The sequence below is a fragment of the Amblyomma mixtum genome, chromosome 10 (genome assembly GCF_055824585.1).
Source record: "Amblyomma mixtum isolate Tamu chromosome 10, ASM5582458v1, whole genome shotgun sequence".
NCBI classification, from domain to species: Eukaryota; Metazoa; Arthropoda; class Arachnida; order Ixodida; family Ixodidae; genus Amblyomma; species Amblyomma mixtum.
In genome coordinates, this window is record NC_143021.1 from 120,315,292 (window position 1) to 120,334,784 (window position 19,493).

General features: G+C 47.7%; 2 protein-coding genes and 1 long non-coding RNA gene across 5 annotated transcripts; 1 reads left to right on the forward strand and 2 right to left on the reverse strand.

Annotated features, from left to right (window-relative positions):
• The first annotated feature begins 5,586 nt into the window (after nt 1–5,586).
• On the forward strand, nt 5,587–9,629 carry LOC149326786 (uncharacterized). Its single transcript, XM_089564184.1, has 4 exons — nt 5,587–5,845; nt 5,968–6,147; nt 6,261–6,408; nt 7,407–9,629. Exons 1-4 carry the CDS (start codon nt 5,652–5,654, stop codon nt 8,475–8,477), a joined length of 1,593 nt encoding a protein of 530 aa, XP_089420310.1. The 5' UTR covers nt 5,587–5,651; the 3' UTR covers nt 8,478–9,629.
• Nucleotides 6,983–10,679, reverse strand: LOC149326787 (uncharacterized). Its single transcript, XM_089564182.1, has 5 exons — nt 10,345–10,679; nt 10,066–10,270; nt 9,416–9,549; nt 9,194–9,258; nt 6,983–9,125 (listed from the first exon to the last, which is right to left on the reverse strand). The coding sequence occupies exons 1-3, from the start codon at nt 10,375–10,377 to the stop codon at nt 9,452–9,454; spliced, it is 336 nt and encodes a 111-aa protein (XP_089420308.1). The 5' UTR covers nt 10,378–10,679; the 3' UTR covers nt 6,983–9,125; nt 9,194–9,258; nt 9,416–9,451.
• A 2,925-nt stretch (nt 10,680–13,604) lies between these two features.
• Nucleotides 13,605–14,852, reverse strand: LOC149326788 (uncharacterized). 3 transcript variants are annotated; one of them, XR_016286513.1, is made up of 4 exons: nt 14,607–14,849; nt 14,326–14,490; nt 14,154–14,223; nt 13,605–13,955 (listed from the first exon to the last, which is right to left on the reverse strand). It is a non-coding gene; the product is annotated as an uncharacterized LOC149326788 (long non-coding RNA). The 3 variants fall into 3 exon arrangements; XR_016286512.1 differs by having other exon boundaries at nt 14,154–14,490; nt 14,607–14,852; XR_016286514.1 differs by lacking the exon at nt 14,154–14,223 and having other exon boundaries at nt 14,607–14,840.
• Between the last annotated feature and the right edge of the window lie 4,641 nt (nt 14,853–19,493).

Sequence of the window (19,493 nt, forward strand, 5' to 3'; positions counted from 1 at the left end):
CTTGGAGTGCGGCCTGATTTCGGTGACCAGAGCCGACAACACACTTCCTCATCAGAACAGGATTTGGCCACCCTGGTGTAGTACTTGGCCACAACCTTCTATGAGCAAACCAATTAACCCTCGGCCCTCAGTCCCCAGCGGCTGCGGAGCAACTGACCAAGGCGGCGGTCAGATCTGTGACGCAGCGGAGGGTGCTAAGAATCTCTGGCTCCGGACAGGCCGCCATTGGAAACTGAACCTGGCAACGTTTAACGCAAGAACTTATCAAGTGAGGCTAGCTTAGCAGTGCTGTTCGAGGAATTAGCCGGTATTAAATGGGATGTCATAGGGCTTAGTGAGGTTAGGAGGACAGATGAGGCGTATACAGTACTAAAGGGCGGGCATGTACTGTGCTATCGTGGATTAGCAGATAGGCGAGAACTAGGTGTGGGATTCCTCATAAATCAGGATATAGCTGGCAACATCCAGGAGTTTTACAGTATTAACGAGAGAGTGGCAGCTATCGTAATTAGGCTTAATAAGAGGTACAAGCTGAAGGTGGTGCAGGCCTACGCGCCTACATCAAGCCATGATGACCAGATAGTTGAAAGCTTCTATGAGGATGTGGAATCGGCAATGACCAAGGTAAAATCACAGTACACTGTACTGATGGGCGACTTTAATGCAAAGGTAGGTAAAAAGCAGGCTGGAGACAAGGCGGTAGGTGACTATGGCATAGGTTCTAGGAACAGTAGGGGAGAGTTATTAGTAGAGTTCACAGATAGAAATAATTTACGGATTTTGAATACCTTCTTCCGCAAACGAGCAAACAGGAAGTGGACGTGGAAGAGCCCCAATGGTGAGACTAAAAATGAAATAGACTTCATACTGTGTGCACACCCTGGCATCGTAGAGGATGTGGATGTCCTCGGTAAGGTCCGTTGCAGCGACCACAGAATGGTAAGGTCTCGTATTAGCTTAGATTTGAAGAGGGAACGGAAGAAACTGGTGAATCGAAAGGCTATTAACGAGTTAGCATTAAGAGGGAAGGTAGAGGAATTCAGAATGTCGCTGCAAAACAGATTTTCCGCTTTAGCTGAAGTAGACGACCGTAGTGTTGAAACAATGAATGATAATCTTACAGCTATCGTTACAGAGTGCGCCGCAGAAGTAGGTGGTAGGATGGTTCGACAGGATACCAACAAGCTATCTCAGGAGACTAAAGATCTGATTAAGAAACGTCAAAGCATGAGGACGTCTAACTCCACAGACAGGATAGAACTAGCAGAGCTATCTAAGTTAATAAATAAGCGCAAGGTAGCCGACATAAGAAAGTTTAACATGGAGAAAATCGAGCATGCTCTGAGGAATGGAGGTAGCCTAAAATCAGTGAGGAGAAAACTGGGCATAGGTAGAAACCAGATGTATGCGCTAAAAGACAAACAGGGCAATGTCATCAGCAATATGGATAAGATAGTTGAATTAGCCGAAGAGTTCTACACAAATCTATACAGTAGCGAATGTAATCAAGTTACTGAGGGAGGCAGTCGAGCACAGCAATGGGACATCCCGCCAGTAACGAAGGAGGAAGTAAAGAAAGCCTTAGGAGCAATGCAAAGAGGGAAAGCAGCTGGTGGGGATCAGGTAACAGCAGATTTGCTGAAGGACGGAGGAGAGATTCTGCTACAAAAACTAGCCACCCTGTATACGCAATGCCTTGTGACCTCGAGAGTATCAGAAGCTTGGAAGAACGCTAACATTATCTTAATTCATAAGAAAGGAGACGTCAAGGACTTGAAGAATTACAGACCGATCAGCTTATTGTCCATTGCCTACAAGGTATTTACTAAGGTAATCGCTAATAGAATCAGGACAACCTTGGACTTTAGTCAACCAAATGATCAGGTAGGCTTTCATAAAGGATACTCGACAATAGACCACATTCACACTATCAATCAGGTGATAGAGAAATGCGCAGAATATAACCAACCCCTATATATAGCATTCATTGATTACGAGAAAGCATTCGACTCAGTGGAAACCTCAGCTGTCATGCAGGCACTATGGAATCAGGGTGTGGAAGAGTGCTATGTGAAAATATTGGAAGATATTTATAACGATTGCACAGCTACTATAGTTCTCCATAAAGTCAGCAATAAAATTACAATACGGAAAGGTGTCAGGCAGGGAGACACGATCTCGCCAATGCTCTTCACTGCCTGCTTACAGGAGGTATTCCGGGGACTGGAATGGGAAGAGTTGGGGATAAGAGTTAATGGAGAATACCTGAGTAATTTGCGATTTGCTGATGACATTGCCTTGCTAAGCCACTCAGGACAAGAACTGCAAAGCATGATCAATCAGCTAGACAGGCAGAGTAGAACGGTGGGGCTAAGAATTAACATGCAGAAAACCAAAGTAATGTTCAATAGCCTTGCAAGGGAACAGCAGTTCGCAATTGGTAGCGAGGTGCTAGAAGTAGTAAGAGAATATGTCTACTTAGGGCAGGTAGTGACCGCAGATCCGGATCATGAGAGGGAAATAACTAGAAGAATAAGAATGGGGTGGAGCGCGTATGGCAAGTTCTCTCAGGTCATGAATGGCAGCTTACCAATATCCATGAAGAGAAAAGTATATAACAGCTGTATCCTACCGGTACTCACCTATGGGGCAGAAACGTGGAGGCTAACAAAGAGGGTTCAGCTTAAGTTAAGAACAACGCAGCGAGCTATGGAAAGGAAAATGATAGGTGTAACATTAAGAGATCGGAAGAGGGCGGAGTGGGTGAGGGAACAAACGCGGGTTAATGACATCCTAGTTGAAATCAAGAGGAAGAAGTGGGCTTGGGCAGAGCATGTAATGCGAAGGCAATATAACCGCTGGTCCTTAAGGGTAACGGAGTGGATTCCAAGAGAAAGCAAACGTAGCAGGGGACGGCAGAAAGTTAGGTGGGCGGATGAGATTAAGAAGTTTGCGGGGATACAGTGGCGGCAACTAGCAAAGGACAGGGTTAATTGGACAGACATGGGAGAGGCCTTTGCCCTGCAGTGGGTGTAGTCAGGCTGATGATGATGATGAGGTGCCCTGTAAAGAGGCAAATACAACTGCGTGTAATGCATGCATTACATTGCACATTATAGCAGAGATGTTAGGCCCTTTAGTACTGTAACAAATTAAATAGAGCCAACACTGCCATACCGTGTAGTTGAAGTAGAGAGACCCAGAATTTTTTGGTCGCTTGATGTTTACATGCTTGCAATCGACTGCGCCTAAGCAATTGGGAAATTGCCACTGCTGCCAAAACCCTGCGGCTATATCCTGCCATTCACTCTCTGTTGGAGGCTGTAAAAAGAAAAGACACGTGTTTTGTATTGCTATAGTACATAATAGAGTGCATTACAATTGCTGTCATTCCCTGACATTGATTAAAACTCCTATTACGTGCATTTACTGCAGTATCTGATGTGGATATTTGGTACATGCTGTGCTCAGCATGAAAAACATGTCACATATGTGCCTGCCAAGTGTGTTGGAGCAATGCCAACCATATATAACATAACAGGAACCTACAAAGCATACAAGCAAACAAGGAAAAATATTCTTGGCATCATAATCACATTCAAGAAAGTTAATTAGCTGATATTTCAGTGAGTTATATATTACATGTGCAGTAAAACAGCAGAATACAGCCTAATGTATTTTTGTGCCATGCTATATAATGTGCCATGCATATATTTCCTACCTTCATGTACAGAGGTGAAAGCACGTCCCACAGTACCTGGCAAGTGAGGTGAATAGCCTCCCTTGTCGTCTCGATCCCGATCCGGAACGCCATGGCGACGTCCGGTATGCTCATGCCCGACGAGAGATACCTGCAAATGTGCATGTAACCGATATTCATGTGTTCAGATGACATAATTTAGGACATACAGTACATCGCTGCACGCAAGCACACATACTAAAAAAAGCTTGCTCAACTCAGACGCCATCGCAGAATTGCAATGAAAGTAGTCTGCACATGACATGACATGGGTATATATAACCTCGATGTTGAAATTACTCATCGCAGCGTCAAGGCAAGCCGTTCCCCCGATGAGATCGGGTCCCTGCACAGCCACTCTTTCGCTAGCTTTTCGACAACCATGCTGTGCAGCATGTCAAATGTCTCTCATTCTATAATATTTGTTGAATAAGCTTCCATCGCCATCCTTCATGAGCTGCATCTGAAACAGCGCGTTTCAAGGGAAAAATGCAACTATAGTGCGCTCACACTACAGCATATCCAGCTGGCTTACCGCTGTGAAGAATTCGCTCTCCTCCGCGCGATTTTGCCACACAGGACGCACCCAGTGCCTGCGAGCCCCAGCTTGCAGCTGCTTCAGAACGAGCAAAGTTCTGAGCATTGCAAGTTTCCGTCGGCGTTCCATGGAGAACAACGACGCTCTGGAGGCCGGCAGCAGACGGAAAAAGCGCGCGTTCACGGAGGTAGAAAAAACTGCGCGCGCTTTTCTTTGTCGCGTGACTTTGCGTATTAGACAAAAATAAAATTATTGCCCGCATATATTTTTCTTATGTTTTTATTGTGTTTTATCATGTATGGTGTGAGGTACCAGCTCCTCTGGAACACCCAGTTCGCCACTACTTCACAGATGGCGCCACCATCCCAGCGACGACGCCTCCATGCCTTCCCCGCTGCCGCTCGGAGCTGGGGAGACGACGAGTGTGTTGTTGTGTAGTTGCCCGCCCGCCAAGCGGTGCGCTCTCCTAGCCCCTCTCAAGCCACATGCCCCGTGTAATTATTGTAAATAAGAGTTGGCCGCAATAAAGGCTGACTTCTGCAGTACGCAAGCCTGGCACGTGGTCGTCAAGCCCCAGCAACGCCCTCACATTTGGCGCAGTCGACGACAGAACCTGCAGCCTCGCCATTCGAGCACGCCGCTCCCGCCATGCCTGACTAGACGCAGCCTTTGTTTCTCGGCCCCCGCCATGTTCGCCATGCTGCTCTAGAGGACGCCTTTCTCTACTCGTACGAAGTAAGCGCCATGCCGGGCATCAATTGGGCCGAAGTCGACGCCGCTACAGTCGCGTGCTTCAGCTCTGACTTTATTCAGAGCGAGCTCATGCGCCGCGGAATCGACGCTACTGGGTCAAGAGAAGAATTAGTTCAGCGCTTCACAGCGTGCCTGGAAGACGCCCGTGCAACCTTGCCCATGCAAGCGCCCAGACCTGCCTCTGCGCCAGTTGCTTCGAACAGTTTGTCTTATGAACATTATATGTGCGCTTCGCGTGGAGTGCAGTTCAGTGCCTCTCCTCCTACTACGAAGGTTCAAGCAGCCCCAAATGCAGCCTCGTGCGTCATGCCTCCGCCATTGTACTTTCCCGCGCAGCCGCTCGTTGACAATGACGCAGCCATGCCAGCGCAAGAACTTTTCTCGCCGCCGCGGCAACCGCAGCCTTTCGTAACAACACCTGGACTTGCAACGGAGCCACAGTACTCCCAAACGCCATTTGGAATGCCATTTTCTCCAACGTCGTCACCGCAGTACCAAGTTCCTTACATGCCGCAGATACGCTTCGTGCGCTGCTGCTTTGAACCCAACGGGTGGCGCCACCTGTGAAACGCGGCGGAAGTTTCCCGTCGTCTCGGAGCAGCCGGTCTCAGTGCAGTCAGCATGGCGTCTCGGTCGGACGGCACCAAATCTCGCGCAAAAAAAGGTGGTAGCGTTTATTGCTGCGTCTATGGTTGCCACAATAGCTACAGAAATGTTGTGGGAAAGCTCCCGAAAGTGAAGTTCTATGGCTTTCCATGGAAACATTACGAGAAAGAGCGACGGGAGCGCTGGATCAAAGCAGTACGACGAGCAAGGTAAACAAGTGCCCATTTCATATTTTTGACATTGCTTTGGCAAACGTTACTAGAATAAGCTTGTTTTGGCTTGCTCCAGTGTTACAGTTGCAAGTAATACTGCGTTTTTTTTTCTTTATTAGTGCGGACGGAGGTCAGTGGCATCCCATTAAGGGCCATACACGCATATGTAGCGCCCACTTCGTGGGTAACGAGAGAAGTTCTGTTGCCCACCATCCAGCCTACATCCCAACAATATTCCCGTCCTGCTACCGAAAAGACGATGGCGTTGGGCCTGCAACGAAGCTAGGGAGATACGAGCGGTAGGTTCTGATACGATACAGTGCTTTATATTGATGACGCGCTCCGAACAAACCCAAATCAAGTTGCGCAGTTTTCGGTTCTTTGGAACAATCATGCGTTCTTTCTTTCTTAGGTTTCAACGGCGCGTATCAGCGGGTGCGGCACAGACACCTGCCGATTCAGCCACTGTACCAGGCGTTCCGTGTCTCAATGGTCAGGCCCTTGGTGCCGATGAGGGGCAATGTGAAGCGCCAGAAGAAAGCGTTACATTTGCGTCCATGGTAAACCCTCCACATTTAGAATAACCTTAAATAATAACGCGCGCTCTACGTAGGGTGTTCTTATGCGCTGTGGCGTAATTCTACAGTATGACCAAATGTTTAGGGGAATCCCCCAAGGTGGAGTAGATTTCTAATAAGGGAGTAATTACTCATTGACGTCCACCCGAGCGCAGCCATACGGCTACAAAGGAAAGCTATACAGCTTCCTCAGAAACTTCGTAGTTAAAGAAAAATTCGTCCTGGTCCGGGGTTCGAACCCGGGACCACCGCTACACCGGAGCAGTCGCTCTACCAATTGAGCTAACCGGGACGGCAAGCTTATGGTAGGGCGAGAGCGAATTGATCAATAACTCGAAGTGGGAACAGTGTTGACCAAATGTTTAGGGGAATCCCCCAAGGTGGAGTAGATTTCTAATAAGGGAGTAATTACTCATTGACGTCCACCCGAGCGCAGCCATACGGCTACAAAGGAAAGCTAAGCTAGCTTTCCTTTGTAGCCGTATGGCTGCGCTCGGGTGGACGTCAATGAGTAATTACTCCCTTATTAGAATTCTACAGTATGCATTTTTAACGATCCTAAACTACTGGGGAAACGCATTGCTAAGAGGGGGATACAATAAAATTGCGCACTAGTCGTTCTAGTTTTCATTTCGGCTTCTACTTTACCTCTTTGCATGAATGAAAAGTAACTTGCGTATGTAGTTTGCTGACCCTGGCTCTTCTTAGTGAACAGACTTGTTTAGCTTTGTAAAAGAAAATAAAGACAGCCACAGCTGGTGCGTCCTAAATAGTGCAGCTGTGCGCAACCATGGCAGTCCTCTCAGTAATGTTAACTTCCCTTGAGAGTATCTTAATGTGCTTGGTGTTATGCATGTGTGTCCTCAACAGCACTCATATTCTGTTCTAACTAGTCATGGTAATTTCTTCATACAGCTTCACAACAAAATTATTTGTGCTGAATAACAAAAGGGTGCTTGTGCATGTGTAACACTTTCCAGGGGACTCAAACAGATGCTGAGGAACCCGGAGGCCACTGCTGCATTTTTCTCTCGGTGACATCAAACGGTTCAGCCTCTGCACAAGTGTCACACACAAGCGCAACAAGCGTTGCTGTGCAGGCAGTTGCACCCACAAGGTCCTCAACCACTGGAACAGATGAGAGAAGCTGTGTCTTTCTTGGCTATGATTCGCTGAATGAGAGACAAGATTCATTCAGAGAATTGTGCGGCGTCAGCACGAACGTCTTTGCATTGCTGATGTTTGCCCTTTCACCCATAGTCGTAAGGCGAATTGATGTGCCGACTCCTCAGAAACTTGTTATTTTTCTTATGAAACTTAAACTAGGAATATCATTTGCTAGCCTTGCCGTTCTTTTTGGGCTTCACCGGACAGCAGTAAGCCGCATATTTTATTTTGTTTTAAGTAATTTGCTGGCTGCACTGAATGAATGGATTCCAGAGCCGTCACTTGCCACCGTGCAGGCATCCATGCCAGCATGTTTTCGGAGATACTATCCTCGCTGCCGTTACATAATAGACTGTACCGAGATAAGAACTGAAGAGCCACCTACTGTTGAGCAAAGGAGGGCACTTTTTTCACACTACAAGGGCGGTTACACTTTGAAGTTCTTACTAGGAATTGTTCCTAATGGTGTCGTCACTTTTGTGTCGAAGGCCTACGGTGGTCGTGCATCGGACACGCACATCACGCTCGAGTCTGGGTTCCTTGACAGGATTGAGCCAGGTGACATAGTGCTCGCTGACAAGGGCTTTCCAGGCATTAGAGCGCCCGCTGCAGGGCAGGAAGGCATTGTTGTTTTGCCCCCTTTTTCAAAAGGGAATGTACAGTTTACGCATGAGGAACTCCAGGAGACATACAACATCGCCCAGGTGCGTATACACGTAGAAAGAGTCATTCAGCGTGTGAAGATGTTCAACATCCTGAACACAAGGATACCCATTGAATTGATTCCTCACATGAGTGATATTATGCGAATGTGTTGCATTTTGGCCAACCTGCAGCCACCAATCTTTGGTGCCCAAAAGCCTGACCATGTACAGGAGCGCTGAAATCTTAGCATACCAAGTTCAGCAAAAACGAGCCCAAACAAGTGTTCAAATTCATATTTCCAGAACCTCATGTGAGACGGGGAACCAATTTTATTGACTTCCATGAACTGTATAAAATGCATGTTTGCAGTGCCATAAACCTTGTTCTTACTGTCAACATGGCCACTTTTTATTGCTCTCATTCTCAAAAACACAGTACTTCAAAGACATACAGCACGAAATTAGGTGGACAGTGCGTTAAACCTGAACATTTCGTGATAGATTTGCCAGCCGTTTTAAAATATACTTGAAATAGTACCCTTCTAGCTTGGGGATGTACTCGGAGAGGAATTTTTCATCCCTCTCGACAGTTATGCTGATGCTCTGCTTTTCTGAATATACAAAAAACAGCGCCTCATCAATATTTAAAACGTACAATATTACCATCACCTGCGTGAAATATGGGTGGCTTTTTCTTAGAGTCAATTTTCCATTTACATAGTGAATATACTTAACATAGCTAACTTCCTCATCAGCATCGATAAGCTTTGAATCTTTAAGAGAAAAGGGGCATTTAATCTCAACTACACGAGTTGTTCTGCCGGCTACAAAGATGCCATCTGGGCTGCAGCACAGCCAGTGTTGTTCTGGATGAATAACTAGTCCAACCTGCTGGAAAAAAAATATGGCAAGAAATAAGGAACATGACAGTCTTCTCAAACACACTGTATCATTACCTCATGAATTGGAACTCGCAGCAGCACTGAGAGCTCCTTCCTTGCCGCATCTTCTGTATTCTTGCCTGCAGAATGAGAGGTCACATTCGTATTGGGCACCTTCGTAATGTGCACTGAATGATACACTTTATGGGACTGGCCTTTTTTTAACGAGTGAGGGCACTACAAGTTTGCTCATTCATATTTGCATGTTCTGTTTGAACAGGCTGTACTGCTGCTTACCATAGGTTGTGGCAGCAGTTGAAAAGGCCCTTGGCGTCACCACTGCATCTGCAAGAGCTTCGAACTCTGCCTCTCTTGTCTTAATTCTGTGAGCAGTGGAGCTTGTGATCCGAAGATTCCTCTCTTGATGCCACCTGGTATCAAGAACATGCCATTACTGACAGGAAGAAAGTTAAGCGACATATGCAGACAAATAACAAACCTTTTTACTCTTCCTTGGCCCCTGGTCGTGTGTTCGATTTCGACTATTTCACTAATACTTTTTTGTACAAACTTTTCATAAAATGCTTTCTCCCTGTTTGGCAGTGCAGACAACAGGTCACATCTTTTAATTCTGAGCGGCAGCGCACTCAGGATTTCCATTACGCCATGCGTGGCGCGCTCGTTTTTCACAATTGCTTTTACGAGCTCAGAAGCTGTCTGACTGGCTACCTGCCCAACTGCACTGGGCCGCACAGCCTCGCATTCTTTGAATGTATCACCCTCATTGCCTTGTAGCAGATCTGTGAAGGCGCACCTAACGCCCGGAAATAGAAGGTGAACATCGGATGGGGAGAGTGCCTTAAGCACTGGTACAGGCAAGGGGCGACCTGGGCGGACAATTGGAATAGGTTATGCAAAGAACCTTGTCAAACAATTCTTCTTCTTACCTGGGAAAAGTTCCTTAATTTGCTTTTTCGTGTCCAGGGTTGGACGCGCTGAAGGTTTGCGCCACGCGCACGGCAGGTCTGTGCAGGACGTGTGCACGGAATTGTTCACGAACACAGCTAGTGCCGCCGCATGCTTGCACCATCCTCGGCATCCCGCCTTACACGTGCAGCTGGCTTCAACGATTTCCCTTGGGTTCGCAGACAACTGCACAAGCACGATACACATTTTCACACGCATGCAAAGAATAAATATAACGCTGTTTCATGAAATGCGCTTACCGTCAATCGCACGTCGTAGTCCACACTCTTCATTTGCGCGATGCATTTTCCGACGATGTCGGAGGGTCCTGTCGCGCAGGAAACTTCCTCTCTCACGCCGTAAATATGACTCCCGGCGTAGAGCTTGTTCCCGCGAAGTATGCTACTTTTTTTAAAATAACCATCAACATTTTCGATACGACCGAACCCACAAAACAACACACGCTCCACGCTGCCATGTCTCAATGCAACCACGGCGGCCGAACAGTGACGCGGACGACGGGAAAGTTCGCGGCATGGCCTGGAGGTGGCGCTAGTTGTTATAAACCGGTGGCGCCTCCTTACCAGCGCACGAGGCCTATACACGTGACAACCATGCCTGACGTATCGTCTACCTTGCCATTGTTCGAGAACTGCCACAAGCAAGGTGCGCGTATGTGGATCGAAGAAATTCAACGAACGCAGCAGCTTGCTTCATGGTCGCCAGAAACACCCCGCCTCATCGCCGCAAGTTGAGAGGGACAGCAAAAAATTGGCACCTGACTCTTGGCGCGCATTTCCCGACTTGGGATGCGTGGCGTAAAGCTTTTCTCGACACATTTGCCGACGAACTGACGCTACTGCAATGGCAGCAACAAGTTATGTCCCTGGTGCAGACCAGCCCTCAGTCTCTCCGCGACTATGCCTACGCAAAACTTCGCGTCATTGAAAAATGTCCAGTGCCGCTGACCGAGCCTCAAAAAATTGAATATCTCTTGCAAGGTATTTTGAGCCCAGGCACAGCGACAAGCATAGCAGCGCAACGTCCGTCGTCAGTGGCGAACTTCATTGACATATGCACACAGCTTGACCGGGCAATGCAACATATGGAGATCGCAAGGAGCCCTGCTCATCGTCCCGAGCAGACCGTTCACAGTCACAATAACGGCAGCCCGCCTTCCAGTCAAGTCTCTTCGATGCCATTTATATCTGAAGTGACACCTCCAGCTGTCTCCAATCCCAAGCCCAGCCGTGCGCCTACATCCCATGCTGCCAGCCCTCCAAATCGTCCTCGTATAGCGGATCTGTCGCCTTCTGAAAAGGAAGCTCGGTACTCAGCCCTGTCAGAACGTTATGGTGTTCCAGCCTTTCGTCCAGGACAGTCATTGAGTGAAGCTGTTTGCTTCAAGTGTCATGAAAAAGGCCACCTAGCATCAGAGTTCCCCACAAAACAAAAGACTGTCACACAACAGCCAGCCACAGCCGCCACATTACTTCAAGCAGCAGCCCCTGCATTGCACGCTAGCCCGTCCGAAGACATCTATGGCTCTCAACTGGAATGCTCATTCTTCACAGCTAGCATCGGACTCTTGGGATCCTACGATGCATTTCCGGATACAGGGTCCAAGGGTCCAACTATAATTACCAAGTCAGCAGTCAAAGATCTTCCTCTGATACCTTGGACACATGAGCCCTTAGCAGTCGTTGGTGGATCAAGTGTGTATCCTGAAGGTACAGTCTGCCTGAAGATTACAGTGGGCCCCATCACAGCTCTAGTGGAAGCCGCCGTCATCAGCAACAATGTCTTGCCTGTGATACTGGGTGAAGATTGGTTTCGTGCCAGCAACACACGACTCGTGTTCGAGCCTCCAAATCCAGCCGAACTTCACCATCCTGCCTCAGGTACTGTCATAAAGGCGCAGCAGAAGCTCTATCCACGTGCCTCATGTGCAGTGATCCTTCGGCAGTCCTTCCTGGCTCAATGCACTGAAGTGCCATCTTCACTGGCTCTCCAGGACGTGCCCCTCCCAGGAATGGAGCCAGTTTGGAAACCCTTGTGCAAGAACTTGCCAGAACAAGGTACTACTGCACCGGATGGTACAGTAGCTATAACAGTTCATCCTGACCTGCCTCCTGCCTTAGTTGCAAAGGATCTCTCAGAGACACAGAAAATAACTCTGGCTACTGCTCTTTCTGATCATCATCTCACATTTGCTCGTGATGAGGATGACATTGGCCGTTTCCAAGGTGTGGAACATTGCATCAACCTAGTGCCCAATGCTGTGCCTTACAGCAGAAGCCCATACCGATACTGTGCAGAGGACCGCAAGTTCTTAGATGAACAAACAACCAAGCTCTTGCGTAAAGGCATCATCCTGCCTGCCACTGGGCCGTGGGCCTTTCCAGTCATCGTTGTGTCAAGAGGAGCGAAGAAGCGCCTCTGCGTCAATTATGTTCCACTGAACAAACTCACCATAAGTGTTGCACACCCGTTGCCCCATGCTGATATCATGCAAGACGCCGCTGGAGCATCTTATTTTGCATGTTTGGATCTGAAATCTGCCTACTGGCAAGTAAGCCTACGACCGGCAGACTACTCCAAGACAGCGTTTATCACACATAGTGGGACATACATGTGGACACGTATGCCCTTTGGACTAAAGAACGCCCCTTCAACGTTTCAACGTGCCATGCAACTCATCTTTCAAGACCTTCAACCTCCTGCAAGGTCGGGTGTCAGAGTGTATTTGGACGACATCCTCGTGTTCGCATCGTCCTTCACAGGCCCACCTATCTCCAGGACTATGAAGTGGACCTTTGAAAGTGCTGTGCTTGTACTTTTTGGCTTTGTTTTGTGTTATTCATGCCAGTCTTTGACTTTGCCTTTAATTTGTAGTGCTTTTGTGAACCTGCCAGGCCTATTGTTAGTTGCCATTTGCCACACTGCCATTTCCCACATTGCCCAGAGTTTACTTTCCTTTTTGCGCTCATCAAAAGGGACTTTGATGAAAAAGTGGGGCCGGATGTGAGGTACCAGCTAGCTCCTCTGGAACACCCAGTTCGCCACTACCTCACAGATGGCGCCACCATCCCAGCGACCCATGAAACACAAAAAGCGCTAATAGACGTCTAAAAAAAGTCTCGGAAAAAAAAGCTTGACATCTAGAAGAAGTTTCACCTAAGCAGTTTTTTAGACTTAGACGTTTACTAGCCCTCTATTAGCTCTGCTAACGCTACGCTTGCATACGGCTAGAAAACTTCTCAGGTAGAATTTTTCTAGAATTTTTTTAGACGTTCCTTTTTTTTCCGAAATGGGTGCCTGTATTATTTTACGCATTTCAAGACTGATTTTAGTGCTGCCTTTAAACCCTCTAAAGCTTTAAAAATGTTATAGTTCATTTTTCTGGTATACACCACTCAAAAATGAACCCGAACTGATTTGCAATGACCCGAACAATGAACCCACATTACAAGGGATGTATGGCTGTAGTAATGAGCCATAAATGCATGTGCTAGCACACTTTTCAGTCACTGCGTTACTCTTTATTGAATCCAGTGCATATACACCCACACAAAAAAAAGGATCAGGAAATTAATGTTAGAAGCCACGGAGGAGGTAGCTTCACTGGTTTGGCTGACGTTACAACGGTAAGCACTTGGATGGCGGGAAAGTGTCGAGCAGCAACCAATTGTTAAATCAAAAATTCATTCGGTCCCGGGCCTTGTTCACAACGAATGCGTTGATGAGCAAGTTGCTGTGATGTGGACAGCAATGAAGAGCTCGCTAGGTGTTCCAAAAATCGCTTTTCTTGCAAGGAGGATGCCAACTAGACGGTAACAAGGGGAAGTCAAATCCAGCTGTGTTCAGCAGCCTGCAGAAGTGAAAAATATTAGAGTAACCAAAAGCACAGTCAGTCAGGTGCATGTAGAATGGCCAATGAGGAGTCGGAAGCAAATAAGACCAGGAAATGGCAAGGAGTGACAGCACAGGCAATAAAATAAGCTAATTAAAAACTTAGATGCATATGATGTCACTGCAAGCGGCATTTCAGTAGAGTGCTACGACTCACCATAAACTCAAGAAGTCAATCACTGTGGAGGCCTTTAACAGAAGCAAAATCCAAACAGCGTGCATGGACACTGAAAGCCAAGCAGTCAATAGCAAGTGCACTGCCTTACTGTGATGCACACTGTACTCATAGAACCTCCTAAGCTGCATCTTGCAAACGGACTTTCTCTTACCTGCAAGATGTGGCTGAATCAAAAGTGGTTGATGTTTGACATCTTGCACCGTCGCATGAAAACATAGCAGAGATGATGCTGTCCTGGTAATGCCTGCATCACTTCAGTATACACCAGAGATGTGTTAAATCTTGGACCTTAACTTGACAGCCACACAGGGCACATCTGAAAGATAAGACAAATAAAAGTGCGTGTGTATAAGGTTCCTAACACTGCTTTGCCAAAGAAGCCCTTTCTAATCTGTACGATGAAGCTCAAACAATGGGCAAGAGATTACTTACACCACTGCACAAGAAGCATTAGTCCAGATTCCCACCTCAGAACTGAAACAATCTCCAGGCCAAGTCGTCTGAACAACCAAGTACAAGGTGCTGCTATTAACTTGCGTGAAACTAGACCAGGTCCTTGCTCCTCCGGCCAACAGTTGGAGTTTTAAAGGAGAAACAAATAACGGGGCTTGTGCAATGAACATTAGCAAAGAGCCTAGACCTATACAAGAAATCATGAAGTGAAAGAAAAGGTGTCAGCTGCAAAGCGTGCTTACCAAAACTTGAGAAGTTGAGCGGGCAAGGAGATCCTCTGAAAACCACTGTTGAACAGCCTGTACCCAGAACGAAATGTACACAGTGAAGTAGGGACAACGCCAGCTGTGCACGGTGCAATGGTTTTCCAAAAAATAAAAGCTGCCATGCCTGCGAAGAGCCGTAGTACTTCACTGCACTGTCAAACAGCCTGCACACATACACAGCAGCACAAGTAACTACCTTTGTGCCGAGGCTCTCAATCGCAATGAAATAAAAGATTGACGCAGTTAAGATAACCAAAGCCTTTTTAACGCCAGTTTCACTGACGGCAATCACAGCAAGGAGAATTGGAGCACACAGGTGGCCAGATAAGAGTCCTTGGCAAGAATAAAACCCTGCCAGAATGCAATAGAGCACAGACTTTAATCAATGTGTAGGAAAAAATTCGCGCCTTATCAACGTACGCTTAAACAAAGCTCGTTGGTTTGAAGCTTTGTCACGTTCACCTTGTCATCGCCTTGGTAAAGAAAGCAACTCGCATGCGATAGCAGCCTAGCTGTATCCACTTAACAAAAGCTCAAATAGATGCAAATGCCCTGTTTTAATACATTCAACGCTGCACTTTGGTATGTAAAACACTGGCTGATACTGTTTTGTGATTTGTAAACCAAAGGTTCAATCAGGCGCGTTAGTGGCTTAGCCGGCAAAGCCGACACTTTCACCACAGAAGAGAAATGGAAGGTTACTTACTTTTGCGGAAAACGAGGCTCACATCTCAGTGCAACACTGGTAGTAAACGATACCGCAGAAAAAGGGGAAAATGCAAACTGCAGCGGCGTGAAGTGCCAACCAGCGCGGAAAAAAGTGCGCAGCGAAACGTACTAGAACGTGCGCAGCATCCGCTTCGCGCGCGTAGCTATCGCTAGCCTCTGCAACGCCAAATGACCAAATGAAGTACTAAATTTCTAAACGTAAAAATAAAAAAATCATCAAAGAACCAAAAAACAAATTGAATCTAATACTTTCATGTGAAACTAAGCACTTGCAGCTTCCACTAAGATTTTTTTTCTGCTTTAAACGGTTAAAACCACTTTGGCAAACTATCCTGCGTCGCCACCGTGCGGAGCGACACCAAGCAGCTAGCAAGCTGCGGCGTGACTCAAGAAAGATTGCCTCCAAGATACGCCGCCTCGAAAAGATAGCGCGCGGGTGATCTGCGCGATAAACCGCGCGAGCGAGCTCGGCGAAGGCAGCGTGCGCTGCGCCTGTCAATCCGCATGCTGCCGCCAGCTAGCCGAGGCGTAACAGAGGCGTTCGCAACATGAAGCAAATTTTTTCACTCGCGTAACTACCGTCGGCTTTCAGGGCCATTATATGTTACCTAAATCCAGCCTTACGAGTGGCGGGTTAGCTGCACTCGATGTGGAACGTGATTCAGGCTCCGTAGGAGAAAACGCGCTTTCAGTGTTCGAATACAAAGAGCGGTCTGCACCGGCGCGCCTGCTCTTCGAAACGTCAAGCAGGAGAGCCATCTAATTTATGTGCCGTGATTTAAAGCATGTTTAATCCACGGTGGCAACTCTGCTGATTACTGGCGCATCTCCTTGACGTGGTCTCAAGTTCCACGTGTTAGAAACAAGTCTAGAAAACATCTGACTACAGATGTTTCACAGAAGTTTCACAGCAAACGTCTGACTGCAGATGTTTAAGAGACGTCGCAGAGGAAACTTCTTCTTGTCGACATCAATGAGACGTTTGAACACAGCGCAAGACGTTAGTAGTCATTTGAAGCTGTTCCGAGACGTTCGTAAGACGTTTTGTGTTTCGTGGGCGACGCCTTCCCCGCTGCCGCTCGGAGCTGGGGAGACGAGTGTGTTGTTGTGTAGTTGCCCGCCCGCCAAGCGGTGCGCTCTCCTAGCCCCTCTCAAGCCACATGCCCCGTGTAATTATTGTAAATAAGAGTTGGCCGCAATAAAGGCTGACTTCTGTAGTACGCAAGCCTGGCACGTGGTCGTCAAGCCCCAGCAACGCCCTCACAATGGAGCCTTAGGAACGTTGTTCTACGCGTTAATTAACGCAAAATGAATGAACGCTGAAGTGGCAGCAATCGAGCAACACTGAAAACGCGCCGCTCCGACGCCGAGTATCGTCGCTTCGTGCGGTTTGCGCCAGCGACAGCGGTGGGCGACGGCGTTAGGGTGCCTCGATGCGCGCGCGCCCCCTCTAGGGTGGAGTCACCCTTTGGGAGGGCGAGTGCCGCCTCGCCGGCCGTGACAGTCCATCGGCGGCCATTTTCATGCCCTTTCTCGCGGCGGCGCGGCGGCCGTAACACGTGCGTTCGCTTTGTCGCCTTTTCTCTTGGTGCTGACCGGGCGCACATCGAAAAATACCGGGTTGTTGTGTGCCGCAGTGCACCAACCACTCCAGAAATTGATGGAGAATATTTCAGTTCCCGAGGGACCCCAAGAGAAGGCTGCTTTGGACAGTAAATACCAAGCGCGACAAGTGGCAGCAAACAAACACATCGTGCATTTGCAGCATGAGTAAAACTTTCCTTCGTACGCCATAGGATTCGCATGTGCGTGCCGTTGAGGTACGCAATTTATTTTTATTGAGAGAACGTGTGGAAGGTCTGAACAGGGAAATGTAAATGGCTGTGGCTAGAGTTCCGTCCAGACGGAACTACAACTTGCGCTAGAGTTCCGTCCGGACGGAACTACAATTTGCGCTAGAGTTCCGTCTAGACGGAACTACAATTTGCGCTAAAGTTCCGCCCAGACGGAACTGTTATGGCACCATACAGTTCCGTCCAGCATTATGTGCCACAAGAATTCGGAATTAAAGCTGGCGTTAGGGATTGGGAAACCAGTTAAATTGCAGACTTTTGCATGTCCGTTTAAAAAAGTGGCAATCCTGTCCCGCCTAATGTGTGACAGGATATTCTGCTGCATCATTTTTTTTTTCCAAGCAGGCAATAGAACGAGTTTTGGCTTGGGTTTGTAGGTGCGTTTGCATAATGCTAGTTGACCGTTTGTGTACGTCTTAGTCTTTTTCGCGCTAAGTCCTCTTGCAGCACAAACAGCGACAGGGCTTCACATCACTTCGCGAAGAGTTCCTGCACTCTGCTTCTAACAGTGTCATTTTCCCGATCCTGCATGCATGCACGGAAGTTATAGCTTCGAGGATGTAACTAAACGCAGTACGCGGACAGATATTTTGGTGCCGTATACGTGCGTAGAGAGAACATCTGGATACAGCTTAGTCAACTGGTTATTCCAGAGGCAACTAAATGCTTTATGTGGGTAGAAATCACCCATTTTGTATAGTATGGACAGTAGACAGTTTTAGTTCTACGTGCGTCGAACCTTCGCGCACGTAAACGTGAGCAGTCTACGTAGCGTGCGCTCGTGTCGCTTCGTACAGTTTTAGCTACACTACAGTGCTCTAGAACTTTGTAGATCTCCCATAGAACCTAAAAAAATGCGCTAGCATGTTGTGCCGCGCTATCTAGTACAGATAAAAAAAAACTAATTTTGTTTAGTCGAGCTGCTTGGAGCGGAGCCAGGCCAAGCCACCATAGAGCTATCATACCCTCCTTGTATTATACCAACAGTGCAGGCGGTAAATACTTTGCCCCTTTCTTCTCGCAAACTTTGAGCGATTTCATTCCACCGAACTTTATGTTCGTGTTATCTTCAAAAGAATTGCATTCCTTCACGTCCCGTAGCATATTTAAATCATCGCTTTTAGAGAAGCGAAGGCGCGCTGGTGTCCCACTCATGTTGACGACGTGTGCGTATGGAGCCCTAACGTGCACCCTTTTGATTTTCCCGCTGACTGTGACGAGGGTCTCGCGATATCCCGCGAGGCTTTGAGCTTCGCGTGGTCTCGCGAGACCTTCGGCACACTCGTTGCTGTGACGTCCACAAACGCTTCTCCGTCAGGCTTAGGAGCTGCTGAAACGGATTTCTATCTCGAAAACAAAAGCTAGTTCTCATCTAAAACTTCACGCGAGAACAAGAATGGACCAACTGAAGGCAAATACAGCAGTTTACAGCACAATACCACGTCCAGGGATTAGCGACGAAGCTGTTATCGTTGTGAAGCGGGCGGGCAGTGCGCCGCCATCTTGCCAACGACACGTACGCAAGCAACGTGAAGACCGCAACGCAAGGATCCGAATCTCACGTATACGTCCGTGCAACCCACGCAGACACTTCACGTTCTGCGCATGCGCACTGGTGACCCGTAAGCGCTGTACTTACGTGAAGCTTCTACGTACGTGAAACTAAAATTCTCAATTGTATGGACGGAACTCTAGCTGCAGTAAATATTCCGTCTGGACGGAACTGCAGCAGCAGCAAATGTTCCGTCTGGACGGAACGCTAGACTCTCCGAATGTAAATATTATCGCTCTGAAATTAAGTGCCGCTGGGGATTAGCAACTGGGTGCACAGGGATTGTGTGGCGAATTTGGGAGCAAATTAGATTGCTCACAGAACAAGTATCACTGCCCGGGAAGTTCCGCACCTTCTAAGAAAACAAAAATGCCCGCATTCACTCGACGAGATGGACTGCAAAAAAGAAAAAAAAAAGGGCGTTGTTCGAGTATTTTCCTTTGAATGAGACTTTCTCGCTGAAAAA

What these genes read in the sequence shown, in the direction of transcription:
- LOC149326786 (XM_089564184.1), top strand. Translation starts at nt 5,652, where the DNA reads ATGGCGTCTCGGTCGGACGGCACCAAATCTCGCGCAAAAAAAGGTGGT. An exon ending in AAGCTAGGGAGATACGAGCG is followed by an intron (nt 6,148 to 6,260) that starts GTAGGTTCTGAT and finishes TTTCTTTCTTAG; the next exon opens with GTTTCAACGGCGCGTATCAG. An exon ending in GCGTTACATTTGCGTCCATG is followed by an intron (nt 6,409 to 7,406) that starts GTAAACCCTCCA and finishes AACACTTTCCAG; the next exon opens with GGGACTCAAACAGATGCTGA.
- LOC149326787 (XM_089564182.1), bottom strand. Translation starts at nt 10,377, where the DNA reads ATGAAGAGTGTGGACTACGACGTGCGATTGACG. An exon ending in ACTACGACGTGCGATTGACG is followed by an intron (nt 10,271 to 10,344) that starts GTAAGCGCATTT and finishes GTGCTTGTGCAG; the next exon opens with TTGTCTGCGAACCCAAGGGA. An exon ending in AATTAAGGAACTTTTCCCAG is followed by an intron (nt 9,550 to 10,065) that starts GTAAGAAGAAGA and finishes TCTTGATACCAG; the next exon opens with GTGGCATCAAGAGAGGAATC.